This window comes from Sphaeramia orbicularis, chromosome 8 (genome assembly GCF_902148855.1).
Source record: "Sphaeramia orbicularis chromosome 8, fSphaOr1.1, whole genome shotgun sequence".
NCBI lineage: Eukaryota > Metazoa > Chordata > Actinopteri > Kurtiformes > Apogonidae > Sphaeramia > Sphaeramia orbicularis.
Window position 1 is genome coordinate 42,572,023 of NC_043964.1, and position 18,772 is coordinate 42,590,794.

Below are 18,772 nucleotides of genomic sequence, written 5' to 3' on the forward strand. Positions count from 1 at the left end.
AAACTTGATTTAGATGTTCATTCCTAAAACACTGAAGTTGGGGCTTCTATACAGCTTCCAGATCCACAAAAAATCCTGATTAAAACTGCAATGATCTAAATTTTAGTCCTTAAAATGTCTTAAATACTACTTTGATAGGTCTTAAAAAAATCTGACTCGATTTAGTGAAGTATCAACTAAACCTAAAATTTCTCATGACATTACATCCATACAGTTGCAAATCAGGAGCATTCATAATGGTCTTTAAAATTTAACTTGTTGAAAACTGGAGAACCCTTGAATCCAATTCTGAAGTAGAAAACCCCACTAGAACACACATAAGTGAAGGTGAAATGTTTTATTGAGATTTATTGTTCATTGTCACTTTGACTCTCCAGACCTTGCTGTTCTTCTGCATTCTGGGACTTTCTGATGTTTTTACACATGATAAACAGCAGGATCAGCACCAAGGCAGCACCAACACCGGAGAGAATGTACACTGTGATCCAAAACACTGTGGGAGATGAGAAAACAAACATTTGGAGTGAAGCAGCATTTTGTGGATCTCTTAAATCCTGTTGTGGTTGGTGCTAAGCAAAGAGGACTAACTTTTCTTGAATTTCTCACATGGATGGTCCTCTGGGTTGGTGTCATTCTGTCTGAGCAGAAGTGGTCCTAAGGAGATCAGCTGGATGTAACCAGATGGAGGCACAGCTTCTCTTCTTTGTCTCTCACCCTCAGATGCTTAGAGAGAACAGGAAAGATTAAAATATAGCAAAGTACATATAGTCCAGACAGTGAAACGATATACTCACAAAGAATGGAGCACTTCTGTGCACAGTCAACATCTTGTGTGCAGATTTCCACCAAACAGTAGAAATACATCTAAGTGAGAGGTTAAATTGTTAAAGATGTGGTACGGTCACACATATTGATATACACAATACTTGATGTTATAACCTTACTTCCTCCTCACTTGGGTGGCCTGTATGAGGATCCAAAAAGGTGAAGATCTTAACATCAAACCTTCTGATTTGTGAGTGGAAGTTGGTCTTCCCTTGGTTGTCCACAGGTACAGAGCTTCTCATGTTATCCAGAAGGTTTGGGCATCTGATTTTGAGGAGAAAATTCAACTGCTCTGTGATCTACACAATATTTTGGTATCTCTAAGTTGTGACTGCTTCAGTCTTACCCATCATAAAGAAGTGTCCACACAGAATGTTTTGATGCTGGGTAGGCGAAGCAGTCCCGAACACGCAAGGAAAGTGTGGGGTCTGGGGACGGCTGGGCTATGGAAACCTCCACAAAAGCAACTTCACGCAGGGGTAAAGTCACAGGAAGCTGGTCCTCAGAAAAGAAGGATGTGAAAGATGCATCTAGTGGAACAAATAATCCATCATTCAGGTCATTAAGGTTCTTATTCAAACACAAAATAAAACTGACACTTATGTGGCTATGTGGAGTAAGTGTACATAAAAGCACACTGCTTGGTATTTTAGTACCTGTGGCTATTCTCATCTGCACTCTGATGGTTCCCAAGGCAACTGCAGGAGGTGGATTGGTCACGGCATAGAAGGACCATATGTCTGCTTCATGCTGTAAATCTGATCGGTTGTATTCACACTCAACCTGGAGACTAAATTAAATGGTCAATAGTATAGAAAACATGTCTCTTACACTATGAAAATGCCTCTGTCCATAGGACATGAGGGGTCACTAACTGCTGAGTATGAAAATGACAATCATGCTGTGGGCTCTGCAGTTACCAGATAGGTTAGATGGTGCTTTTCATCATTAAAACAATTAACTATTATTTTGTAGTGTTCATCCCTCAAGTAGAGGTCAGACATGTGGCCCAACATTATTTAGACTTTTTTTTTTTTCTCTTTCATCTACTTTTCACCACGCAATACACACTTATCAGCCATAGCATACTGACCACTGACAGGGCAAGTGGTGATAATATAAGTCATTTTATTACAATGGTACCTTTCACTGGGTTAGATACATTAGACAAAGTGAATATTTAGTCATCGAAGCTGATGTGTTGGAAGCAGCAAAATGAGCAACATAAGGAACTGAATGACTTTACTAAGGTCAATATTGTAACGGTGATGACTAGGTCAGAGCATCTCTACAACTGCAGGTCTTGTTGGGTGTTCCTCGTTTATTGTTGAAATGATACATCTTCGGATGCTAAGCCAGGGCACATCATCAGTGATGTATCCTGAGGTCATTGGGTGTTTCGGGTCTCTCGAACATCAGACACCCTCACTCAGGCGACCCTACCGAGGTTGAGCAGGCCTCAGCATGTACCCTGGCAGCTCATCCACAGATCGACTCTCTTTATCCAGAGCCATCTAGAGGCTTTCTCTGCCGCCTCTGTGCTATTTGATATGGCTCTCCTCCTAACGTCTGTGATGCCGAGTACAGTGTAGGCCCTGCAGAGAGACTGACCTGCAAAGCCTCTGCACCCTACTTCCACAGGTAAACACCTAGCCTTCCAGCCTTGTCTGTGGCAGTCACTGACCAAGTCCTGATACTTATCCCACTTGCGCTCGGATGCCTCCTCCATCCGCTCCTCCAATGACACCGTTAACTTCAGCATTACAACGTTCTTTGTCATCTCTGACACCAAAACGATGTCAGGTCTATGGGTGGTCTTGACTATATGCTGGGGGAACTTCAGTTGCCTGCCTGGGTCCAGTGACAGCTGCCAGTCCTGTGCAGTCTTGAGAAGCCCTGATGTTTCAGAGGCTGTTCTTGGCTTCTCTCCCGCTCTAATGAAGCTGATGGTATGCTTCCTGGGTTGGGCCTGCCGACAGGGGGCAATAGCACAACAAATGGTGTCTGCGATGGTCTTAAGCACCTGGTCTTGCTGCCAGCAGTAATGGCCTTCTCCCTGAGCTTCTGGACAGCAACTCGATATGCTCGAGGGTCCCCCTCCTCTGGCAAAGAGGGCATGATGGTGAATGAGCCAGCCCCCAGCAATGCAGGCTGGGTGGGCTGGGGAGAAGGTCGTAGATGGCCTGGACAAGGAACTTGATGTGGTGTGGCTCTGCCCGCCAGAGGTCAGTCCAAGTGATCTTTCTCTCCACAGCTTGTTCCCATCCGGTCCAGGCACCCTGCTGTCTCATCCCCACAGCTCTACTTGACCACTCCTCTTCCACAGCAGCTCTCACCTCTCTCTGTACCAGTTGTCTCCACTCCTTCCCCTGTGCTTTGTCATAGCAGGGGACTATGATGGCTCCTAGCCCCACCCTTCCGCTGGCTACAGTCACCACCAAGACACCATAGCACAAACAGGATTCTGCTTGGTCCACTGCTACCTCCGCTCTCCATTTCCTACCAGTCTTGACTGCCACCCCTGCCCCCGAGACTTTTGGGTCCACCGATTCCCGGACTTGCAGCACCTCTCTCACTTTCAAGACCTTGAACTCCTCCTCAATGGATTTAAGGGGGAGTGATAGTTTGCAGCTGTTTCAATAGAGAGCAATGTTGCTCAAGCTCTGTGGTAGGCCCAGCCATCTTCTCAGGTAGCAGCTGACTCTTCTCTCCAGGTCTGTAATAGTGGAGATCGGGAACTCATAGAAGACCAGGGGCCACAGGATCCTAGGCAGAATCCCATGCTGGTAAATCCACGCCTTGAATTTTCCTGGTAGGCCTGTCCTGTCAACACTCTTCAGCCAACCCGCTAACTCCTCACAGACATTCTTTATGGAAGCTCTAGCTCTGAGGCTGCTGTTGAAGAGCTTCCCAAGACTCCTCACAGGATTCTCTGAGATCAGTCTACAGTGGTTAGTACCGACCAAAAATGGACATCCCAGTATCAGGACCACTGATCATCTGTAGGAGGTGTCGGACAAATCTGATCCATGGAGGTCCACTTCTCTACTTCCAGGACTTCAGAGATCTGCTGTTAACATCTTGGTCCAGATAACACAGCACACCTTCAGAGGTCTGGTGGAGTCTAGGCCTCGGGTCAGAACTGTTTTTGTGGAAAAGGGGGAATCTACACAATATTAGACAGGTGGTAGTAATGTTATGGTCTCATCAGTTGGTTGAGATCCAGTTGTTGTTCTTTAGTCCACTTTTGGTAGGTACTAACCACTTCACATTGGGAATGAATAACCAACATCTGGAGATGCTCTGACCCAGGTATTTGACTATCATAATTTCTCCCTTGTCAAAGTTGCTCAGATCACTGTTCTTGCCCATTTTGCTGTTTCTAACATACCAACTTGGAGGATAAAGGTTCACTTGCTGCTTAATATATCCCATCCACCGATAGGTTCCATTGATTCATTGTTGTCTTAACATTAGGTACTCTATATAAGGAATTAAAAACTGACCTAAGTGAAGAATGTTTGGTGGTACTTTGAGTGGGATGTTCCTCCACCTCCATTTCATAGATCATCACATTTCCATCTACCTAAAAGCCAGGGAAAGGATTGAGACACAAAGATTTTTGAGAAGTTATTTGAAAATCAACAGCAAACTGTCCATTTTGCAGAAGTTGAATTGAATTCAAGTAAACAGGCCTCAGATGAGAACCAGTTCATATCTGAAGCAGCCTTATCAGATTCAGCTAATGTTCAAACTTCAGTAAAAGACCTGCATAAAAATGAAAAATACCACCTCTGCCACTGGATGTGACAAACAGAATGTCAACAAATTATGAAGTGTATTGAGTTTTCAATCTTAACATTTCTTAAACATACAATCATTCAGTGAAGAAACTAGGTTAGGATTATCAGGACTTGTGAATTGTGTTTGTAACTGATAGGAATTTCCAAATACAAAAAAACAAACAAACAGTGAGCCCGTTTTACATGAGCATAAAAATCTGATAACTGGGAGTAATCAGATAATTGTAATTTAGAACTAACACGTTTACATGATCTTCAACTATACAATAACCCAAAAATCCTGGTTTACATGTTTCAGTCCATTATGATGATGATGATGATGATGATGATGATGAGGTGATTGTAGACACAAACTTCCTATTATTGTCTTCCACTCACATTTGACTACATCACATCCGTTTGTTTTTACACAGGCACAGATATAAAAGAATTAAATAAATCAGATTAACAGGTGTACATGCACAAATACATCAGAATATTGAGGAGAAATCCAGGTGTGTTAACCTGATTTCTCATAATCAGATTACAGCTGTTATCTGATAAATCATATCACATTGTGCTGTTTATATAATCACTTGAATAATCTGATAATTCCAGAAATCAGATAATGATTAGATTTTTAGTGTGCATGTAAACAGGTTCAGTGAATGCTGATTTCTCTATTACATCAGCAATATGTGGCATTTAAGAACACATTTGTAATTGAATGAGAACCACATTTTCACCTTCATCCTGGCACCACAGTCCATGTCTCCAATTTTAAAGACAGCTGTGTCTGAGGTGGTGAGAACCGGAGAACACTGTGGTCGATCCTTTACTATCAACCTGCTGGGGTCGACAGGCGGATCTGTGTCTGTTGCCTTCACAGAGAATACAACGTGTCCATCCAGAGAGCAAGCTGAGAAGTAATACGCAGACAGGAAAGTGAAGACTATTTTTTAATACTTAAAGACACGCTTTGAACAGTTTTGTCTTATTTGGAGGAAAAAAAGTTACCTTACAATTGAGTTTGTAGTAGCAGGTCAAGTCACCAGGATCATAGCAGCATTTGAGTTTGTAGCAGGACTCACTAGAAATGTCTGGGTGACCACAGTCCACTCGGAGAGCTCTCTGCATATCACAGTTTCCAGGGTAAGCTGATGGAAAGCAGAGCATCTACAGTGTGTAGTAATATATGTCAGAGGACACAACTGATTTTTGGTTGCAAAGGAATAATTTCTTCATATGTAAATAATGTTTAATTTTTATTCTAATTCTATATTCATAAAAAATATTTATATGAATACCAAATTTCTTATTTTTCATTTTTCACTCATTTGTGGTTTTTCTACCTGTCCTTTTCTCTGCACTTACTTGTTGTATGTTGCTGCTGTTAACTGTGAAATTTCCCCACAGTAGGATAAATACCGTCTTATCTTACCTTATCCAGATGTTAAAGGGAAACTTTTCATTGACAAACACATAAAAAAGGAGCACTATAACTCAGGTACAGTATTCCTCCATTGCCTCCACTCACATGTGGGCATTAGTCGAGTCCTCTGTATGAGTCTTTTTATCAGAGGACAACTGATATTAACTCTGAACCATCTATCTTCTCCTTTTAACTGGACATGCAGAGGGATGACCACTTCACTGCCCTGTGAATCAAACATAATGATGACATGTAGATGTTGTAGATGAAGGTGAACACAGTGAACATTAACTGACATTGAATTCATCAATTAGACCAGTGGAGAATCAAAAATGTGCAAAAATACATAAGATTCACATTTTTATTCATCCACCACCATCGAAACACAGCAATTTTGCATCTTTTAGGCAATTCTCATTTCATGTTATTTATGTCACTTTCATCTTATTAGCTCTTTAATTCTTCTTCTAGTGTCATTTTCATCATGTCCATGTTGTTGCATCATTTTTGTGATTTCCATCTTGTTGCATCTTATACATTGTTTTGTTGTGTCTTTTATGCCATGTCTATCTTGTTGGATCATTTTCATCTAGTCAGTATTGTTCCATCACTTTCATCTTGTCATCATGTGTGTTCTCTTGTGTCATTTTTGGCTTGTTACATTTTTTATGTCATTTCCATCCTGTTGCGTTATTCTTCTCTTGTTGTGCTTTATACATTGTTTTTGTTTTGTGTCTTTTATGTCAGTCTTGTTTCAGCATTTTCCCCAAGTCTGTATTGTTGCATTATTTTTGTCATGTAGTGTCATTTTCAGGTTTTTGAATCTTTCATGTCAGTCTTATTGTGTCATTTGAATCATGTCCATCTTGTTACATCATTTTCATTATGTTGCATCTTTGGTTTTTATCTTGATGCATCAGTTTTGTCTTGTATTTTATGTCATGTCTGTCTTATTGCAAAATCCATGTTGTTGCATCATTTTTGACTTGTTGTATCTTTCACCTCATTTTAATCTTGTAATGTCTTTCACATCTGATGTCTGTCCTCTACATTTCACATGACGTTGATGAGATTAACATTTATACATTCTTCCAGAGGTCACTTTTTTTACTGTTTAGTTCATGAAAATAACTTCACAAATCAGGTTATTGATTTAATGTCTTCCACTGACAATGGCTGACCAATAAAAAAAATAGCTAGTTAGACTCATTTGGGAAACACAGGATTACATTAAGTGTTCTTCTCTAGATTATCACAAACCACCTAGAATGTTCACCTACTATCTGTAAATCCTAGTCCAGTATTTGTTTTGTGTTTAAGCTGTTGATCCTGAGTGCAGTTACCTGAACCTGAGTATAACAGCTGGCATATCGGCTGATAAAGAAGACGGTCTGGTTCTTGTGTGGACCCCGTTTCACTCCACATGACCCCTCAGATCGAGGCACCGGGATCAGGGCCCCTGTTAGGTCTGGAAAAACACTGCAGTCCAGTGGCCCATCGATCGCAAAGAGCCAGTCGAGTGGGTTGCACCTTAAAAATATATGTACGTCTATTCTAGACATTATGGTAAAGGCAAAAATGAACACTTGATAATGGAGACTGGATGGAAGCAGTTCTTAATTCCAGTGGATTATTAAATTACATGCATTTTATAAAAAAAATACTGTCAAAATAATTTATAGTATAAAATAAAAATAAAATCCATGAAATGATAATTACCAACTGGGTCATTTCTCCATTTTTACACCCTCACAAAATCATTTCCTTTAAAAGGTCCAAAAATATTTCCAATATATAAAATAAAATAATTCCAATATATCACTGTTAAGATTAATGAGTACTATGATTGTGATGCATTTTCAAAATAAATTTTTGTCAGAATTATTAATAATTTAAAGGTAAAGTCCATGAAATAATCAATATTGATTATCTAATTTCTTAAACTTTGAAGATAAGATATGCCTTTATTTGTCCCACAAGGGGAAATTCCAGGCTGCAGCAGCGAAGCACAAAAGCACACCAGAGCAGACGAAGTGCAAAATAAATAATAGGGGGGGGGGGGGGGGGGGTCTTAACCCAGACAAAATCATTTCCTTTAGAGGTCACAGAATAATTCCAATGGATTATTGTTCACAGTGATGAGTACTATGAGTCTGATACATTTTCAAAAGAAATTACTGTCAAAATATTAATGATTTAAAGGTAAAGTCCATGAAGTAATCAATACAGATTAAATAATTTCTCCATCTGTAGACCTTCAAAAAAGCATTTTGTCAAGAGGTCACAGAACAATTCAGACGCATTTTTGTTCAAACTGGTGTGTACTATGAATCTGATGCATTTTCAAGAAGAAGTACTGTCAAAATGATCAATAACTGAAAGGTGAAATTCATGTAATGATCAATACAGATTGGTTCATTTCTCCATTACGTACCTTTAATAATTTCCTTCACAATTTACATCATTTTATTAAAGATTCACTTTAAAGTCAAATTCTTCAGAAAAAAAATTGTTTTTCATCTCGAAATTGTTTTATATTCAATGTCACTGTTTTTGTTAGTCTTTGAAATGTATTTTATTTTAATCTTAAGGTTATATAATCTAAAATGAATGTCACTTAATAAAAGCAACTATTAGAATCACATTCTCAAACTACAGACTCAAGAAGACTAAGTCCTGAGGCCAATGACCACTTCTATGTGGTCTAGAGGACATAATGTTTTGCATAGGACTTGTTTTGGGACCAAAATGTGTAGTAATTGTTTAATTAAAGACTTTTTACTGTTCAATGTGGAGAACAACTGTGCAATGTGCTCTGCGTCAAAGCCACTAGGCTCTGGACCATCGATGACCAACTGGGTAAAAATGTCACACTGTAATATTTGAATCCTTGTCTTAAAATAAAAGGGACAAGCTTACACACTTATAATTTGTTGCTTGTTAAAACTTGTAACAGTAAGACATTTTCACCTTGAACTACACTTTTGTGATTAGCAACTCAACAACATTTACCAGATGTGTTTAAATATCACTTGCATGAATATTTGTAAATTTAACCACAGAGCACATCTCAAAGGTCAAACATGAAGATAAAATAAGTGTTTCTTGGATAAGGCATAATTTTCATAATTCTGGGACAATTTTATTTTATAGACACAGTGTGTGAAAGGTGGCATCATGAGCAGTGTCTTGGGATAGGCAGTGACAAACTGTGAAGCCAGGCAAGGGGACTGGAATAGCTGTCTTTGTGAAACCCCCTTTGCCCAGTCAATGTTATTTCCCTTTGAGGCCATTCAAGGGCATTTTTTTTCTGCCTTTACTACTACTACTAGTAGTTTTTGAGAGGCTAAACAGGATGTTAGACTAAAAATTGCCTGAAAAAAATAAAAATAAAAAAATCCTTGGAAAATTGTGATTTAATTGTGGATTGTATTGTTTGCACATGGCACACCCTGAGTTGTGTGGGTTTTCAAAGGTACGTTCCTAACTACTAGTAAATAAAAGGGAAATAATGAACATTTTTGAAATGACTATTGACTACAAGTACATCATTTAAAAACTGCCTCACTGCACATGAATATATTCATAATGGAAATTTATTAGGATTTGATTTTGATGGGAAAATGATTTGTAAATGCACCATATTCATATTGAAGTTTAGTCGAAACTACAATAAATTGAAATTCTTCTGTGACCTCATGAGGAAGTTATTTTATCAGGGTGCAAAGTTAAAAAAAAAAAAAAAAAAAACCCTGCCCATCTGTACAGATTATTTCATGGATTTCACCTTTAAATTAATACAAAATTTAACAGTAGATTTATATAAAAATGCATCAGACTCATAGTAGTCATTACTCTGAACAATAATCAACTGGAACTATTCTGTGACATTTGAAGGAAATTATTTTATGAAGGTGTAAAGATAGAGAAATGAACTAATTACTATTGATTATCCATGTACATAACCTTTAAATTATTATTAATTTTGACAATAAATTTTCTTTAAAATGCATCAGACTCATAGTACTCAGCACTGTGAACAATTATCCATTTGAATTATTCTGTGACCTCTCGAGGAAATGATTTTTATCAGAGTTCAAAGTTTAAAAAATGAGTCAATCTGTATAGCAGGGGTCACCAATCCTGGTCCTCCAGGGCCACTATCCTGCATGTTTTAGATGTTTCCCTCTGCCAACACACCTGACTGTCATTATCAGGCTTCTGCAGAGGTTGATGGTAGGCTTATTATTTGAATCAGCTGTGTTGGAAGAGGGATACATCTAAAACATGCAGGATAGTGGCCCTCAAGGACCAGGATTGGTGACCCTTGCCATATAGATTATTTCATGGACTTTACCTTTAAATTATTAATAATTTTAACAAAATGCATCACACACATGGTACTCATCAATCTGAACAGTAATATGTTGGAATTATTCTATATATTGGAATTATTTTTGGACCTTTAAAGGAAATGATTTTGTGAGGGTGTAAAATGGAGAAATGACCCAGTTGGTAATTATCATTTCATGTTTTTTCTTTTTATATTATAAATAATTTTGACACTTTCTTTAATGAAATGCATGTAATTTAATAATCCACTGGAATAATGAACTGCTTACATCCTGTCTCCGTTATCAAGCGTTCATTTTTGTCTCTACCATAATGTCTAGAATAGACGTGCGTACATTTTTAAGGTGGGGCCCACTCAACTGGCTCTTTGCTCTTTGCCACTGGACTGCAGTGGAAAAACAACCACAAACAATCCCACACAGCACTGAAATGGTCAACAAAACCTGGATTACTGGGAACACTTTTAACTTGACCAAGCTTTTTTTTAATTGTTTTTTTTTTTTTTTTTTTTTTTTTTTTTTTTACAGGCTTATGTAGGAAAAGAGGGTGTAATCTTACCTGTAACGTGAATATTCCTTCTGACCAGGGGACCAAACACAGCTTTTAAATGTCGTCCAGAGCAGGTGACTGACGGAAGGACTAGTTGTCTCCTCTGTTCAGGTGTTTTCCTCTCGTGGGCAGCTGAGAGGCACCACAAACACCCGCACGTGAATGCCAAAATAAAGTAAATCAAACCAAGTTTCAAAGAAAGAGAAATCATCTCTTTAAAGTTTGGATGTTTAGACTCCTATAAATTCGACTCCGAAATAGCTCGTCCTCTGTGTTGAGGCGAAGGGGTCACGTGACGGCTAATTAGCGTTGATAAGTCGGGCTCGTGCGACGTGAGCCACCAGGGAATGACCTCACCAGCACCGTGGTGCACGCGCTTATTTTGCAATATTATAACAGGAAAACTTAATGAGATAATGCCACAGAGCAGCTCAGCGGGGTCCACCTGTGCTACGGGCTGTCTGCCTCACAGCTCATTATAAAAGTAGGGCGGAATAAGCCGGTAATTAATAAAAAGGTCAGCGTTTAAATAATACACATCATGCTGATTGCACGCATAGCTAACGGTATCCTCAGGGAGCCATTAAATAGACCCATTGCGTAACTCAAAGGCCTCACCACGCTTTTCTCCCTTTTCCACTCCCTTTGGCCATACATGTACCCTTGAAAATGATTACATAAGAAATGTTAGGCTACACCTTTATTCGGGGTTCACGTCCGGGTTCCACAGGGTTATACACTGCCACTGGAAAATAAACGACTGTAAATATTTTCAGTCCTTGTGACTTGATGAGCAGTGGTGGAATGGAAAGCCTGTACTCAAGAAAGGAGTATGTGATGCACTTTAATGCCTCTTTTCCCCTCCTCTGATACAACCAGGCAAATACAGCACATCCGGAGAGTTTTTATTTTTATTTTTAACCCTTTAAATGCCCGCTCAACCATATGGTTGAGTTACTCATCAGGTTCCTTATCAGGTTCCTCTTAGTCTGGAAAATCTATTTATTTTCTTGTGTTACAACCTTATTCCAAAACAGATTAAAATCACTTTTCTACATAATTCTACACATAATAGGTCGCAATGACCAAATAAAAAAAAAAGTTTGCTTGAAACGTTTGCAAAATTGTTAAATCATTACATAAAATTAATTTTTATTTATTTATTTATTTAAATTAATTATTTTTTTAAAATTAACACGTATGTAAGTATTCAGAGTGTTTGTTGTTTAATGCTTTGTTGGCACACCTTTAACAGCAATTACAGCCTCAAGTCTGTCTGAGTATGATGCAACAAGCTTGGCACACCCATTTTTGGGCAGTTTCTGCCATTCTCCAAAGTACTGGGCAATACCTGTGAATACTTACAAGTATTTCTTTATTTTACTATAATTATTATTACTATTATTATTAATTAATTTATTTATTTTTGCCTACCAGTGGCACCCCCTCCAGCGGTTGGCGCCCTAGGCAACCATCCATGGCCTATGCCAAGAGCCAGCCCTGGGCTTCAGGGCCCACTATCACCCCTCAATGACAAGTTGTAACCCAAATGGATAAAAGTTAAACATCTTAAATGTATTTAATGAAAACATGGTGTGTTTTGAACCTGAGATAATACAGAATATCACAGTATGAGAACACAGAATACAAGTTTAATGATAAAACAAACTAACTAGCAGGTGGTGATGCTGAAGAGGGAAATATTCCCTTTAACACTAAATTAGGTACATTTTAACCAAAACTAAAAATTACTCTCAGTTAAAAATTAAAAGTGCATTCAGTCAAAAATTCAAGAATTAAACCCACTGAGGTTTTTGTCCTCAGTGTTGGTAAAACCATATCTGATGCAGGTGAGTGTCAGGAAACAGAGTCTGTGACTTAGGGGGATGTTTACAGCCACTCTCAGTAAAAACAATAGAGACACTGAAGAGGACATTTGTGTTGTTGAAGGGCTGAGTATGCCACTGCTGAGTGGAATGGCTGCCATAGCACTACAGCTTGTTGCCAGGGTGGAGAACATAAGCCTGGATTCCACAGAGGCTGTAAAGCATGAGTTCCTAAAGCTTTTCAGAGGACTTGGGAAAATGGAGGGCGAGTACAACATTGGGCTGAAGCCGGGAGCACAGCCCTTTTCCCTCTCTACACCCAGACGCATTTCCCTTTCCCTACTGCCACAGGTCAAAGAGGAGCTACATCGTATGGGGCAGCAAGGAGTCATCTCAAAGTAGAGGAGCCAACTGAGCGGTGTGTGCCAATGGTGGTGGTGCTTAGACACACAGGTAGTCAGAAAATGCACTGACCTCACCAAGCTAAATAAGTCTGTGTTAAGGGAGAAACACCCACTCCCTTCAGTGGAGTATACGTTTGGACAGCTTGCAGGAGTCATAGTGTTTTCAAAGCTGGATGCCAATGCAGGATTGTGGCAGATCCCGTTGTTGAAAAAGTCCCGTTGTTGAAAAAGACCTCCTTCATAACTCCATTTGGATGATATTGCCACAATTGTTTGTGTTTCGGAATCTCATCAGCAACTGAACACTTCCAGAAATGCATGTCATAGATATTGGAGGGCCTGGAAGGGGTTTTGTGCCAAATGAACGATGTGCTCATCTGGGGAGTCATGCAGGTTGAGCATGATCATAAACTGAGAAACATGTTGTCACGGCTGCAGGAAGCAGGTGTCACATTCAATGACAAATGTGAGTTTTCAAAGATTAGGATTAAGTTCCTAGGACAGGTCACTGAAGCAACAGAGGTCAGCCCAGACCCTGGCAAGGTGAACACCATCACAGGTATGGAGGAGCCAAATAATGTAAGCGAAGTGAGACACTTTCTGGGGTTGACTAATCATCCATGGAAAGTTTCTATCTAACCTGGCGGAGAAGACAAGCCCTCTCAGTGACCTGCTCAAGAAGTCTAACATGTGGACCTGGAGGCCACAGCAGCAGAAGGCTTTCAACAACATCAAGGCAGACTTGACCACACCCCCGGGGCACTGTATGGCCCAAATGCTGAAACACTGGCCTCTGCAGACTCATCCTCATATGGTATGAGTGCTGTACTCCTCCAGCAACAGGTACAGGTAGGATGGAAACTGGTGGCTTATGCTTTGAGAGCCCTCAGCAGCACTGAGCAATGATATGCTCAAACTGAAAAGGAACACCTTGCTCTGACGTGAGCCTGTGAGAGGTTTCAGGAGTTTCTTGTTGGGAAAAGCTTTCACATTGAGACTGACCACAAACCTTTAGTCCCACTGCTGGTTCAAAGAGTCTGGATGAGCTACCACCCTGCATACAATGACTTTACATGAGACTTATGAAGTTTTCCTTCACTGTTTTTCATATGCCTGGAAAAGATATAGAAACTGCAGATGTGCTGTCCAGAGCTCTGGTCAGCAGCAAGGTCAAAGGGTTGCAAGTGGAGGAACTCAACCTGTATGTTCATTCAGTCATGGCAAACTTACCTGCTACTGAAAAGAGGCTCGGGGAAATTCAAACACACCAAGACAAGGATGCTGTCCTCCAATAACTGAAAATGTTGTCCAGAGGGATGGTCAGACAGGTTCTCCATCAGAAAAGCATTTCGGCCCTACCTGCCATTCTCCGGTGACCTCACAGTCCACAACAGTTTGCTGCTGTATGGCAGTCGAACCAGCATCACTCAGAGCAGACATACTCGCCAAGCTGCCAAGGGACACCTGGGGATAACTAAGTGCAGAGAGAGCTAAGCGGTCTGTGTGGTGGCTGGGCCTTAGCAAAGAGTTGGGGGGGGGGGGGTGCTCAGCAAAGAGTTGACAAAATTGATAGAGAAATGTGATACTTGTGCCCAGGAGAGAACAAACTTCAGAGAAACATTAGTGCCCATAGAATTTCCCTGAAGGCCATGATTCACTGTAGGAGCAGACCTGTTTCAAATGGATAATAAACACTATCTGATTGTAGTGAACTACTTTTCAAGATATTCTGAAGTGACCAAGCTGACAGGCACAACATCAGAAGCTGTGATTAAACATTTCAAATCTATTTTTGCATGTCATGACACACCTGTAGAAGTGCACTCAGACAACGGACCACAGTTTGCTTCTTAACTCTTCAGGAGGTTTGCACAGGAGTGGAGCTTTAAACATATCACCTCCAGTTCCTGTTTCCCACAGAGTAATGGAGAGGAAGAGTGGGCTCTGAGTACCATTAAGGGCATTCTCAAGAAATCCACAGACCCTCACCTGGCTTTCATGGCCTACCGTTCTGCCCGTTTAGCAAATGGCTACAGCCCTGAAGAACTTCTCATGAGGAAGAAGATTAGAATGACTACTCTTGTACTTCCATCTCAGTTCAGCCCTAGAGGTACAGACATGGAGAAGCTGCAAACAGCAGAACAGAGGTACAGACACAAACTACAACAAAACTACAACCGCAGACACCGAGCATGTGACATGTCACACCTGCTGCCTGGAGATCCTATGTGGGTCAAAGATGTGCTCAAAAGGGGCACAGTTGTGTCTGGGGCGGACACTAACATCATCGAGACACCCAACGGGACTCAGAAGAACAGATATCACCTTTCGCTGACCCACAAGGCACCTGTGACATTTCCTACCCTTTCTTGACTCAGCTCAGCAGAATACTGCTCCAACAGCAGTGAGCGTACCTGTCACACCGGAGGTGCTGAGTAGGAGTAGCCAGCAGTCTCCAGTATGTGAGAGGTGCTTTCCTACAAGAACCAGGGTGCCTCTAACATACCTGAAAGACTTTATCTGTTCAGAGATTTTGGAACTGAGTGAGTAATGGAGCAGAATAATCCCCACACTCAGGGGGAGGGTTGGGCAGTGCACCCCACTCCCCTTAGTTAGGAGGAAAACAGAACTGTATATTTTTTGGATGGATTTGAATATGTTGGAATGTACATGCTGAATTTATTGATTTTTTAAATCCAGAACAGTACTGGCAGTGAAGAAAGGGAAAGAATATTTTGTTTACATTAGAAACATTTGCACTTAAGTGAGTTGATCAGTGGTGGTGCTAATACCATAAGTTAAGTTCAATGTTTTGATACTGATCCTGTTCATACTAGTGCTTTCATATGTCACAGTTTAGGCAGGAATTAAAGGTTTTAGTTTTGTGTTATTATTGCAATACCCACTCATCTACTCAGAAAGGGGGATGTTGTATCAGCCTAAATACAGGGGTAGGAACCCTGTATTGGAAGGGGCCATTTTACAAAAAAGGAAGACCGACATCAGAAGAACCGGTCTGGTCTGTGTATATGTGCCACTTTATACGCCTCAAAATAGAACAGTTTCGAGGGCTTAAGTTTCAGTGACAGTGTGATCAATATTGTAGCAATAAGCCTGAACAGTTAAAGCAGGTTACATCCTTACTGTCAAACTAGGAAAATAACAAATGCAGTGAGAATTATACATGGATTTTAACTGTGAAATTTTCATATCTTGACACCTGCAGCCACAATGAAAAGAAAAAGTAAAAGTAACATGATCACTAGTTATTTTGGGAGAAAATTGCGGAATGAGGAGGAGGAGAAAAAGAGAAAATGAAGGAGAAGAGAGAATGGTAGAGAAACCAGGAGGGTCAGAGCTGAAGAGGGCCACTGAGAGAGGAACAGACCAGGAAGGAAGTGGAGAAGAGGAAGTAGACGATGTCAGTGCAAGGGATGAAAATGTGGAAGAGTTGGTTTCTGAAAGAGGGACAGAAGCAGATGCTGAGGAAGCAGATGGAGAGAGTGATGGAAGGGAGTCAGAGGATCCGCCCTTATTTCATCTGGACCACACGATATGGGTTTATTTTCCATATAGATTCCAGTGCAGTGACATAACACTTTACTCAATAAATAACATGTTTTCACCAAAAGCCATAAGGTTAGATATGTAAATCTTTATTTGTATATTATTTATCAGTAATTACAATAAAACAAAAGATGAAGCAAATTTGTACTCTAACAATTCAATACATAGTTTAAAAGTGTTATTGACTTCATTTATACATATGGGACTCAACATACCACACTGAGGACAGTCCCATGCCACTTTGCCAAGACCTCCTGCCACCCCATCGCCACCCCAGGTAAAATTTTCTAGATCCGCCACTGCATATTATAGAAGTGTAAGCAAACCCTGATTAAAGTTTAAATACAACAAAGCAACAAAAATGAAAAACTTACCAAATTTGCACAAACTTGTTCACAAAAACATACCCGCATGGGAATCCACAGCAGGAGAAAAACTAAATTTAAGAGAACTTTGGACTGGATGGGATGGGGTGCGTCTGCACATGCCCCACCAGCGTGGCGAATATCCAGCTGAGCAGAGACCATCTGTCCAGAGACCTACGTACTTAATTTTTATTTATTTATTTATTTATTTTTAATTTAGCTTGCTTTAAACTCTGACACTCTGTTTAGGAATTACTTACATTATTTAATAATAATTATGTAACACATTAAAATCTACGATGGCATATTAGGGCCACATAAGAAAATAAAAACAACTGTCACTATGAGAATAAAGTTGTAAAATATCAAGATAAAACCCATAGAATACAAAAAGAGTCGTAATTTTACGAGAATGAATTATTATTATAATATTATGAGAATAATGTCATATTTTGTGAATAAAGCCATGATATTACGAGAACATCACTGCTTGTGAACATGTAATATTTTTGCAGGGTTTTGAACTGAGCACCAATAACAAGCTGCTGTATTTCTACTCTTTAGTCCAGTGAACACAGCATCTATGGTTTGTAAAGGGGATTTTTAATTTAAATTCATCTGGTCATAGAACAGTTTTACAATTAGCCTCAGTTCATTCAAATGACCCTTGGTCCAGAGAAGACAACTGTGTTTCTGGATCATGTTGACATTAACGCCTCTTTGAATGATAGAGCTTTAACCTGCATTTGTGGATGGTATAGTGAACTGTGTTCACAGACAATGTGTTTATGAGGCTATGCAGTGATTTCCATCTGAATGATGTCCTGTGTTAATGCACTGCTGCCTGAGGGCCCAAAGATCATGGAAATCCAAGACTGACTGTCAGCCTTGTCCTTTGCACACAGAGATTTTTTTTTTTTTCCAGTTTCTCACAAATTTTTGATTATATTATGTAGCCTATTGTAGATTTTGGAATTTCCCCTTGTGGGACTAATAAAGGAATATCTTATCTTATCTTAGATGATAAGGTAGTCAAAATCTTTACACCAAGGAACATTATTTTGAAATTATTCCATAATTTATAAATACAGGTTTTTACAGATTAATGAATCTTTGCCCATCTTTACTTCTGAGAGCCTCTCTAGGATGTTCTTTTTCTATGCAATCATGCTATTGACCAGTTGTCAATTCATTTAATTACTTGTGTAATGTTCCTTCAGCTGTTTCTTTTTCATACCACTTTATTTTCCAACCTTTTGTTGCACCAGCCCAGACATTTCAGAAACGTGTTGCTGCCATCAAATTCAAAAATAATAAATTAAGTATTTTTCTTAAAATGATACATGTTCTCAGTTTTTATATTTGATATATTGTCTGTGTTTTATTGTGAATAAAATATGGGTTTATTTTACAAAATGTCCCAAATTTTTTGGAAATGGGTTTGTAGGTCAAACTACAAAGTACTTCTGAAGATCTCAGCTAAATATGGTTACGTCTACTTTTCATACTTTAAGTATATTTTGCTGATTTTCTTTTATTATCCTGGAGCTATTTGATATTTAAACTGGGTCAAATGCCAGGCCATGTGTTCTTCAGTCCGGGTTTTAGTAGGACACAACAGACTGTGTGTTTACTGTTTCACGGTAAATCACGAGTCGTCAGATGGCGT

General features: G+C 39.6%; 1 protein-coding gene across 1 annotated transcript; it reads right to left on the minus strand.

Moving 5' to 3' along the window:
- Positions 1-322: 322 nt before the first annotated feature.
- LOC115423582 (zona pellucida sperm-binding protein 4-like) lies at positions 323-11,210 on the minus strand. The gene is made up of 12 exons (XM_030140460.1): positions 10,951-11,210; positions 7,383-7,507; positions 6,145-6,265; positions 5,630-5,764; positions 5,354-5,526; positions 4,332-4,411; positions 1,482-1,615; positions 1,172-1,355; positions 945-1,089; positions 795-864; positions 589-723; positions 323-493 (listed from the first exon to the last, which is right to left on the minus strand). The coding sequence occupies exons 1-12, from the start codon at positions 11,150-11,152 to the stop codon at positions 348-350; spliced, it is 1,650 nt and encodes a 549-aa protein (XP_029996320.1). The 5' UTR covers positions 11,153-11,210; the 3' UTR covers positions 323-347.
- Positions 11,211-18,772: the final 7,562 nt, after the last annotated feature.

What these genes read in the sequence shown, in the direction of transcription:
- LOC115423582 (XM_030140460.1), bottom strand. Translation starts at nt 11,152, where the DNA reads ATGATTTCTCTTTCTTTGAAACTTGGTTTGATTTACTTTATTTTGGCA. An exon ending in AAGGAATATTCACGTTACAG is followed by an intron (nt 7,508 to 10,950) that starts GTAAGATTACAC and finishes GTGTTTTTCCAG; the next exon opens with ACCTAACAGGGGCCCTGATC. An exon ending in GACTCGACTAATGCCCACAT is followed by an intron (nt 5,765 to 6,144) that starts GTGAGTGGAGGC and finishes GCTTTCCATCAG; the next exon opens with CTTACCCTGGAAACTGTGAT.